Below are 11,075 nucleotides of genomic sequence, written 5' to 3' on the forward strand. Positions count from 1 at the left end.
CCATTGGAGGCCGCTGAACCTTCCAAAACACCTTCAAGGCTGACTGGCTTCAGCCGAGGCAGGAGTGGGCCTGACAGTGGGCTCACTCCAGCCCCAGAGCTGGGTCCCTGGTAGAGAGTGTAGCCAAATCCAAGGGCGGGTCCTCCTTATTTATGCTAGAAGCTCTCTGCAGAAGACCAAGGCATTTAACCTTCAAATGCCAGTTTCACAAAAATGCAATGTAAGTACATTCAACTACCTGTCTTCAAGTCCTACCAGGCTAGGATTCCCACATCTGAAAGGTAATGAAAAGGCTAATCAAGGACAAGGAGAAGAGACCGGTAACAGAAAAGTAGCTAGTGTCCAGAATATAACACCAAACACTTCAGATAAAGAAAATACAGATACCAAGGAACAGACAACCCAAGAGAAAGACAGGAAACCAAGAGGCAAATCAAAGGTGAAAAATCCCAAAGAAGTTCATCAACACACCTGAAAGGATACTCAACTTCACTTGTAATAATGCAAATTGAAACAATGTAAAACAATTTTATACTCCTTAAATTGGCAATAATTTTTAAAAAATCTGGTAACACGAAATGAAACAAGATGGGATCGGGAGGGAGACAAACCATAAGTGACTCTGAATCTCACAAAACAAACTGAGGGTTGCTGGGGGGAGGGGGGTCGGGAGAGGGGGGTGGGGTTATGGACATTGGGGAGGGTATATGCTGTGGTGAGTGCTGTGAAGTGTGTAAACCTGGAGATTCACAGACCTGTACCCCTGGGGATAAAAATACATTATATGTTTATAAAAAATAAAAAAATTAAAATGAAAAAAAAATCTGGTAACACGAAGTGCCAGCAAGGCTGTGGGAAATGGAACACTGCCAAGTGCTGAGATAACAGTTTGGCAAGATTTAGGTGGGTTGGAGATGCACCCACTCTTGGACCCAGCAATCCCATTTCTCTGCACATGCTCAAGAGAAACTGTCACAGTATCAGAAGAGAGGCACAGAAATGTTCCCAGAAGATGACTTGGAGATAGTTTGTGATAATAGAAAATTGCAAATGCTGCACATCACCTGCATAGGGGAATGGAAAAGTTGGTGTAATCATTTCATAGGATCTCTGCAGTAGTTAGGAGTCAGCGTGAATGACCTCCATCTTGATGTACCGTTGTGGGCAACTATCAAATGTCATTTTAGGTGAAAAAAAAAAAGCAAGTCACAGAAGACTATGCAGAATAAGGCACCTTTTATTTGAATAAAAGCACAAACTATGAATTGTTATGATTACCCCAGGGGGTATTCCATTTATAAAAACCTGCATGAAAAGGATAAGTGCCAACTTCAGGACCACGGCTAGTGCTGGGGGGTGGGAGGGAGAAAAATGAGGAAAAATAGTGTGTAGGAGTAGCTTTAGCTTTGCTTTGTTTCTTGGAGTGGAAGGCTGAACTAACTACGGTAGAACATGTGGGTGTAAAACCTGGGTACACAGGTGTCATTTCTGGTGTGTGGCTGCAGAATCTGATGCATAAAATAAGAACTCTGTGATTACAGGCCAGCCCCTCTCGGTCCCTTCATTGGGGAAAGTGCCACACCCGGGGCTCCCATGGCCATGTCTCCCTACAAGAAGCTCCACGGAAAGGAGAGAACAAGCCCTTGTCTGGTGAAGGGCCGGGTCCTGAGGGGCCTGTTGTGCCGTCTTCCCAGCTACTTCAGTGTTGTCTCCTTCCCAGGGTCCTCGGAGTCTGTGGGGGCTCCAGGGTCCATGGTGACCCCGCTTACCACGAAGGCTGTAGGTGTCCACATGACATGTGAGAGATGTTGAAACTCTCAGCCTGATCACCTGCTCCTTAAAAATGAGGTTCTTTTAAGTGAATGTTGAGTTTTTGCTGGGGTAGGTAAGGCCCACACCTTCCCATTTCTCCATTTAGAACGTCTGAATAAGTGAATTCCGAGCTAGCTTGGAATCTCTGTCTATGAGTGGTTTTGCTTTGTCACGTGATACGCAAGATAATCCACCTGTGATGCGCGTGGTTGTTTAACGTGTTGCTGTTTGTTTTAGCTCACCCATGTGTATGCGTCATCCCCATCGCTGAGCCGTTATTTTACTTCAGTGGAAATGACGGACTTCAGGTAAGAGTGTGGAGCCTTCCGTGTTGGTCTCTCTCCCTGGGAAGCGACCCCCATCACCGTTTATCTAGAAGGACCTTTGAGTCTCAGAGCACAGAAGGATCTGATGATAGAATCACAGATCGTTGGCTTTGGAATGGTCTTTGGACACCCGCTAGTTCCACTCCCTGATTTTACAAAGGAGCAGAGTGAAGCCCAGATTAATCATAGGCCGCAACAAGGTCCCAAGGAAGAGAGGAAAAGCCAGTCCCGGGTAAACCATTCCTGTTTAACAGCAGATGCTCAGATAAGCTAGGGGTAGGACTAGAAAGAGATCTCAGAGAGTGGCTGCGTGGCTCTGTCAGTTAGGCATCTGACTCTTCATCTCAGTTTAGGTCTCCATTATCTTGATTTCTACATCATGAGTTCAAGCCCCACGTTGGACTCTATGCTGGACATGGAGCTTGCTTGGGAAAAAAAAAAAAAAAAACAACAAAACAGTTCTCAGATCATGATGTGCTGTAAATGATATAATTCATACACTAGCTTTAGCTTTTGAGGAACATAATCCAGGAATCCATGCTCCTTGTATAATATTAAAAATGTAAAGACATGCGTACAGGAAGTCTACCTTCTCCCTTCCGCCCCAGCCTACTACCCCTGGATGCTGGATGTTCCAGTCAATTCCATACACAGAATACGTTTCACTCCCTTCTACTGAATGAATGGACTGCCGTCAGTGGTTTGTTGTGATTTTTTTATATGCGTATTTACCACACAGACTTTGTATACTAAATATGTGTAGCTTATACATACGCATATGATTTTTCTTTTTACATCACTTAATCTTAAATGTTTTTGTCTCTGTCCACAGAACTTAGATCAAAGGTGTATACATTTTGAGGAGTCATTTGATTGTCTTTTTGTACTGTTAGGATAAGATTTACATGACAAAGCTTTATTATCGGTTATTCCTAAAATGCCTTTTAACTGTGTCCATCAAAGATAGTATTGGATTGAAATCCTTCCTCTCAAACTATACATTTCCCATACCATGATCTTTATATATCTGAGAGAGGAAGCACGGAAAGCAGGCATTAGCACAGTGGGATGGGACTGAAAGGGCCCTGAAGTCTGAAACTGCCTACAATGGCGGGTTGCCTTGGCAACAACACTCTTCATCCTTCTTTATGGACTGCCCACTGTGCATGTTCCCTTATGGTAATGTCTCTGACATTGCTCATTTTAATCACAAATTACTGGTATTAAAATGCCAATAAAAAAAAAAGCCCAACACAGTTTCCTCCGTATACTTGCCCCAATTTGCAATTTCAAGACAGAGCTGAGAAAGGGAAGACATTCAACCGGAAGGGTCTTTCCAAGAATCCAGCCCCATATTATGGGTCCAGGGGAGGTGGGATTGCATAGTGGGTTCGGATCAACATTGGGGAAAAAAAATCCGAAAATTGAGTCAAACATGGCTAGAAAGCTGAGGACTTAATGTTAGATAATTTGTTTTTAAAAGTTATTTGAAAGAAAAATCCAAGGGTTTTAGAATTTGGGATAGAGGAGCTCTGTCCAGGAAGGATTTTGTTTCATGTTAAGAGGTGCAGGCAGAGTTTTAACAATGTAGAGTTGAGAAGCAAAAGCCTTTGCCCCCGCAAAATGTGTTGCCGCTAGAGGTCAGGAGACAGCCAGACCCCTGGCAGCTGGGTTTGTGTCCCCAGGGCATATGGACCTCCGTTCTGCCTCAGCCATCCCACTACAGGAACTTGTCAAAATGCCCACTGGTTCATCAGCTGCCGGGCCCACTCTAATGGTGGGCGGCCAAGGCAAAGCCTGCTGGGTTCTCTGTTTCTTGAAAATCCCCCCTTTCCCCTCAAAATCTAGCCGTAATGTGAACTCCCTCGGTGGGTGACCAGACACAGTGGGATTAGGTTGGGCTAGCAGGACTGGGTTAGGCAGGGCAGCCCTGTCTTTCACCTTCTGGCCTGTCTTCTGGAAGTCAGCCTCCGGTCATTTCCATAAGGCAGCCTGAGCCCTTGGCCACCTGTGGAAGTACAGGATGGCTGCGCATCTAGACGGCGACCATGGGCAGCCATTACTGGAAGGTGGAGCGCAGGGAACAAATGAGGACACCTGAAAACTTGGGTAGCCGGCTAACAGTGTGAACCTACATTTCCAGCCTGCTTGTGGATGCATCCATAATCCGAGTCTCTCCAGAGTCTTGGTGGTATATTGTGCATCGGAACGGCGGGGTTTGACAAAGGGCTTGGCTGTCGCAGAGCTCATAAAGAGATTTTCGGCCACGTTAACCAGAATATTGGCCTATGTGACCTCTGGGCACAAGAGGGCGCTCGTTCCCTGTCCTTCGCAGGAACAGCGGCGTGATTCTGGCTTCTAGGAGTGTGTCCGGTCTTTAAAAAACCACTTCAGGGGGAATGTCAGATGTGGTCACTTCTTAATTATTTTTATTGCTGGCTTTTGATCTGGGCCTCCTTGAACCAAAGTAACAGGATAGCTTTGAAACACCTAAATGCTGAGCTAGCATTTAAAGAACAGTATAAGCTGCTAATTAACTGAGGCTAGCCCTATGATTATTTTTATTTTGGAAATGAAAAATATGTTCTGGGAGGATGAAAACTCCTTTTCCTTAGGTCCCTTTGCTGAGAGTTGCAAAGCTGAGAGGCTCGGAAGGTGGAAATGGGACAGAACAAGTTTCTCACTCTAGAGACAAACCAGGGGGATCTGATTGGCTGCTGCTACACAGGAAGGTCTGTGGGAGTTCAGGAGTTCTCCAAGGAGCGGGTTGCAGGGAGGGCTGTGTCCTGCCTTGAACATTTTATAGGTTCAGGAGTGAACTGGTTGAACCCAACAGCTCTGACGGTCGCTTGTCTGGGCAGGGAGAGGAGCAGGGAATACAGAGGACAACAGGCTTTCCTGCCCTGGGGAGGGGGGACTGGGGGAGAGTAAAAGGCTGACGTTGGGGCCGGTGGGGGGCCAGCCTTGGATCTTCCTTGACAGTAGCTGGGTCGTCACTCTCCCTTCAGTGGCCTCTTCTGGTGGACTCCTGGAGGCTGGGTTCTAGATGGAAGGAAGAAGTTAGGGTCACCTCAACTTTCTGTGAGGAAACTGCAGAAGAAGCTTCTTCTGGAACAGTGTCCCTTTTGTTATTTTGTCCTGGAAGAACAAGAGGAAGTACAAATATGGTCCCGCTGAAGTCGGTTTCCTGAGTTGCAGTGGGATTCTGTTGATCTTTGTGGCTGTCTCTGTTTGGCGTGCCTTTCAGCGGTGAAAATGCCACGGTAGCCTTCCACCTGCAATTTGGGGTTCCTTCGGAAGATGACGGTTTTATGAAGTACAGGATGAATAAGGAGTTGGTGCGGGGCGTTTTACTACAGAATCTGCATGATCAGGGAGTGTCTGGCTGTGAGACTTTGGGACTGGATCCAGCATCTCTCTTGCTCTACGGTAAGTGGAGGAAGTCAGGGTCGTGGTGTCAGCACGTGAGCCAGACTGAGGGCAGCTGGGTGGGATTTGTTGTCTGTGCTGGTGAGATTTGCGCTCTGTGGAGGTCACATGGCCCCTGCCCTCCATAAGCGGACAGAGTGTTTGGGGGGGAAAAAACAATTAAATTGTAAAGATGAGGATGACTAAATGTTCATTTGAAGCTTGGCAATATCATTTGTAAGCTCCATGGAAATGTCTTGGTTTCACAAGAGAAGTAAGTATTGAATTTGAAACAAATAATGATCCCAACATGGGGAACCCATCTTTTTTTATGTTGAAGGCCACTGAGTCTATTACGTTAGTAGAGGGCAGAGCAAGGCAAAGCAGCCTCTTTCTTTAGAAAGGTATAATAACGTCACCCACCTACTTTTGAAACCAAGAGAACAATGAGAAAATTGGCACATCATTTAATAAGCCTGGAGGACACCCGCTTGTTAGAATCTGAGAACTTTTAAGACTTCACAAAAAACCTGGTGACAGGCTTCAGACAGGTGCCTCCCTTGCGTCTGCACGAGAACTTTGGCCGGGCATCTGGCCTCGTGCCTCACTCTGATTCCTTGCTGGGAGAGGCATGTCGGCCGCCGCTGATGCCAACTGTCTCTGATATTCCATCATCCATGATCCATCAGAAATACTCTCCTTACACTAGTAGTAGTAAATGCTAGTTGAATGAATGAAAAAGACCAATCAGGGGATGGGTCAGCAGCAGGCGCAGTGCCAGCCAGCCTCGCGTCGGAAGATAGACCTGAGAGATTGGAAAACACCCCTGTTACCACATCATGTGAAGAAGGAATGTTTGTTATAGTGACACTTATTTATTTATTTATTTATTTATTTTGGTGACACTTATTTATGATGGGAAGTGAAAGTAGACTAATCCTTGTCTAAGAAGGCAAAGAGTTCTATAAAGCAGTTCTGAAAGCTTTCTTTTTCCCAAATAAATAGAAAGGATGATGTTCAGAAGGCCAACTCTTAGTTTGCTGGGAATGAATTGTTTCCTCACAGATCATTTAAATAAATTGCGCCTGTGGGTCAGATGGAGGGCATATTATGTGGAGAGTGAAGAGGTTATACCTCCCCTTACAGGAATTTTAGAAAGAAAGAAAAGAAAAGAAAAGAAGGAAGGGAAGAGGGAGGGACGGATGGAGGAAGGAAGGAAAGAAGGAAGGAAGGCAGGCCAGAGAGAAAAGGAAAGAAGAAAAGAAAGAAAGCAAGCCCTTCCACCCCCTCCTGTGTAAAGAGGTGAGAGAGGGGAGGTGCATCTGCCTGAGCTGTGTGTGGTGGCAGCTACTGTGTTGTGACTGGTCTTGATTTTCGGAGCCCCCTCTGTCTTATGGTGGTTGCCAGCTTTTTCCAAATGTAGGTGAGGAAGGTAGAGGAGGATGGTGAGAAAAAGTTGAGAAGATTATGGGGTTGGGAAGGGCCTGTGGCCTGTGAGCCCTGGGAGAGCTCAAGAAGACCTTGAGAAGACCTTGAGCAGATAGCCCTGGAGACATTTGCCCAGGTCCTGACTTGGCATCGGGCCCCATGAATGTATCCGAGAGCTAAATAGGAGGTTTTACTGTTCCTCTGAGACATTTCTGCTGCGGGGGAGAGAATGTTTCTATGACCCCATGTCCACTTTCTAGAACATACGTGTGCAATATTTGAGCCATTTGGTATTTTCAGAACTATAAGTATCAGTCAAATGGAAGAGGACACTGTCACCATTTGGAAAATGTGGAAGGAAGAAGAGAGACCTAGAAAAGGCAGGCAGGCCAAGGGAGGGGATACGCTTAGGCAGGGATAGACAGCAGAGGTAGAGGCCTATGGGAGGGGCCCAGTGAGACCCTGTGTGTTCTTAGGCCAGTTTTCCATGTTCATATGCAGTGTGGGCCTGAGGGTTAACCTCCCCCTCCCATGACCACCCCCGCCCCACACCGTGATCATCTGGGCAATTAGTGGTGAGCCTGGCAGTTAGTTTTCTACAGAGATAATATTTCAATTTTGCAAAGAACAATGATTCTTTTTTTTTTTTAAATTTAAATTTTAGTTAGTTAACCAGTCAATATTGGTTTCAGGAGTAGAATCAGTTACTCATGACTTACATACAATACCCAGTGCTTATCACAAGTGCCCTCCTGAAGAACCATCACCCATCTAGCCCATTCCCCTACCTCCCTCTATCAACCCTCAGTTTGTTCTCTGTCATTAAGACTCTCTTATGGTTTGCTTCTCTCTCTTTTTTCTCCTTCCCATATGTTCATCTGTTTTTTTTTTTTCTTAAATTCCACATATGAGTGAGATCATATGATATTTGTCTTTCTCTGACTGACTTATTTCACTTGGCGTAATACCCTCTAGTTCCATCCAAGTCATTACAAATGGCAAGATTGCATTCTTTTTGGTGGCTGCATAATATTCCATTGTATATATCACATCGTTTTTATCCATTCGTCCATCGATAGACATTTAGACTCACTCCATAGTTTGGCTGTTGTCAATAATGAAAGAGCAATGACTTAAGAAATTAAAAATTTTTCCACATACTGAGAACTTTTAGGATTGACTCTTAGCAACTTTCAGCTGTACCACACGGCAATGGTAACACCAGCCATCACGTTGTACACTACATCCACAGAACTTATTTATGTTATAACTGGAAGTTTGTGCCTTTTGACCACCTTCACCCAGCTCCCCTACCCCCTGCCCCACAACCAGTCCAATCTCTTTTTCTATGAGTTTGTTTTTTCTCAAGTCCACCCGTGAGATCATGCAACACTTGTCTTCCTCTGTCTGACTGATTTCATGCAGCACGAAGCCCTCAATGCTCAGGGAATTGTTGGATTAGATCTCACCTCCCTCTTCCCCTGTTTTTTGGGCTACTTCACCTTATGGATGTTTGGGAGCCCAGGGATGAGGAGGGGAGCTCTGTTTTACAAATTTAAAATGGCAGCATGAGTTATTTTAAACATCTTGACCTGAGTTTGTTATTTTGTGCTGTGTTCTCATATGGGAAGGAGTCAGCTAGTAGACTAAATGAGAAACAAAGGCAAACACCAGATTTGTGTGAGAGAAAAGAAGAGAAGAAGTTGTAGGCGGAGAGAACAGTGAATCTTGCTTGCACATTTTTGTGGTGAACCGATGAGCTGCCTGCTGGTAGAGGAACCCATGTGTGAGTTCTGTCCTTGAAAGGACTACTTGGTATCAAGGAAAATCATTTGGGTTGTTTATAGATTCTCCAGGAAACTTGGAACGTTTAGCCAAGGACCACTACTTTCCAAGTGGGGCAGTTTTGCACCCCCACCGCACCCCTGGGGTATTTGGCAACATCTGGAGACATTTGTAGTTGTCAAGACTGGGTGTGTACGTGAGATGCTAGCATCTCGTAGGTGGAGAGCAAGGAGGCTTCTGCACATCGTATGAAGCACAGGACAGCTCTCTATTATGCAGAATTATCCAGCCCATAATGTCAACCACGAGGACCCTGTGGTAGAGTGTGGGCTGTCTGTGTGGTGTCCCTAGGTCCTTGCACAGATGTCTTCTCCTCAGTCAGGCCAGGTCCCCACCATTTCCCTCAGCAGACTTTCTCGGAAGCTGCTGTATATGTTTTAACAAACTGAAAATTTAGAGGTGAGTAGTGAGATTATGAAGAAGAACTGAATATTTAATGTCCTCGGCACCCAACAGACCTCATCAAAATGTTATTTATCAAATTAAATAAAAAAAAAAGAATGATAAAAAAAATGTTATTTATCATGAATTATGCCAAAACAAATGAGCATTGTTATTTGCTTTCCAAAAAGCGTTCAGAGGTGTGTATGTATGTGTATATATTGACTGAAAAGAAAATTAACTCTGTTAGGAATTTACAGGCATTTCAATTTTGCAGAAGAGTTTATATTGAAACCCAATGAAATAAAATGAAAGCATAAATCTTTAAAATAATCATGATTTCAAAAAATTAGTGACTTCCGTTTGTCTGTCTTCTCTTTTCAGAATGAAGGGAGGATGTTGGTGTGTGTCCAAAGGCAGTGCTCCACTGAATTTGGGGAAGAGAGAATTCACTTTGTGTTCCAGAGAAGATCCTGTGAATTACCACAGAAGGCCTGGCAATGCCTGGAGGGGTGGAGACCGTCCTTTTTCTCCTGACTCTGCATTTCTGAATTCTGGGCTCTGTGTCCAGCTCTGTGAGCTCCCCTCGCGGGGTCTAGTCTTGGCAAAGGCAGGAAGCCGGTTTGGTTGGGGGTGATGGGGTAGGTGGGTGGGCCTTGCAGTGCGGGGTCACTGCTATTCTTGGAGAGCCAGTTGCCTCCACCCACAGGTGCACACTTTCTCTTTAGGGCGAAGGTGACCTCTCAGGCAGGATCCCCCCAACCTGTGCTGGTGGAAAGAGTGGGTAGGCAGGAGGTGAGGGACAACTGAGGCAATCTCTCGCTGAAGTCCTCCTCCCACTCCCATTGTGGTATTTGATCTACCTCTGAGCAAGACTGTGAGGAAGGCACTTTACCCAACAAAGCAGCGAAGTTCTGTGTCTAATTCCATGACCTGGAGCTGCCTGTCTTAGCAAGCCAGCCTCAGGCACATCATCCAATATTACTGGGTCACGTGTGGCTACAGAAATATGATGTGTGTTTCTTACTTCTCGTCGCCTCATTGCTCTGGTGACTCTTGAACACTGCCTTTGGAAACGTGGGTCCCTGTGTGTTTTGAGTTTTGGACACACTGCTGTCCTTGGGGATGGTTTGACCTTTAAGAGTTTCTAGACTTCATCAGAGGATTGTTAAGGCTGCTAACCATGTGCATGCTGGCGCCTGGCTTTTTCTTGTCTCATGTGACTAGCCGCCTTCTAAAACTCAGTGTCTTCAGGCATTGATTGTGTATCCTATTGAAGAGGGTTTGAAGCAGGAAGAGCCGCTCTCTGTTTGAAAGAACCTCTTGGAGGCTTGATGCCAATTTGTAAACAGGAGGCGGTACAATGTTAGCAACTGTATTGATCATCTGCAGACATAGAATGGCCTAACATGAAGAAACCGAGGATTTGTTTTGTTGGGAAAATTGTTTTGCGGGGAATTTTCCAGGGGAGAGTGTGGTGGTCCTATCACAAGAGATTCTTAGCCCCGGGATCTCAGTTAAATGGGTGGTAGGTGGACGTCAGTATGAGGGGCTGCCGTGGATGGGGATGTGTCCAAGCGTGAGTCTCGGGCTAGATTTGCCCTGGTCTTTTTGTGAACCAGGACTCTAGATAATGTGAATTTGCTTTCTTATTTAACTAGAGGATATGTTTATTGTAACCTGGTGTCTCATTTTGAGGCCGGTTCCTCAAACTAGCCAAATAGGTGCATTTCCCGTCTTCCTCTTTATTTTTTACGTGTCCAATATAAATCATAGTGTGTGTGTACTTTTTAGAATGTAACGAATAACTTTCATGGGGAAGGATTTAAAACTATTCACAATAAATTATTTTTTGTGCGGGCGTGGTCACAGTCA

At 45.2% G+C, this 11,075-nt stretch overlaps 1 protein-coding gene across 1 annotated transcript in view; it reads left to right on the forward strand.

Annotated features, from left to right (window-relative positions):
- The window catches only part of LOC308345236 (TPA-induced transmembrane protein), a 28,628-nt gene extending 17,553 nt beyond the window's left edge, over positions 1-11,075 (forward strand). Inside the window, exons 4-6 of the mRNA XM_080807220.1 lie at positions 2,050-2,120; positions 5,386-5,567; positions 9,585-11,075. Of these exons, the coding sequence (XP_080663346.1) occupies positions 2,050-2,120; positions 5,386-5,567; positions 9,585-9,589 (258 nt within the window). The 3' untranslated portion in view covers positions 9,590-11,075. The remainder of the gene's footprint in view (positions 1-2,049; positions 2,121-5,385; positions 5,568-9,584) is intronic.

Source organism: Martes martes, assembly GCF_963455335.1.
Source record: "Martes martes genome assembly, chromosome: 1".
Classification (NCBI taxonomy): Eukaryota; Metazoa; Chordata; class Mammalia; order Carnivora; family Mustelidae; genus Martes; species Martes martes.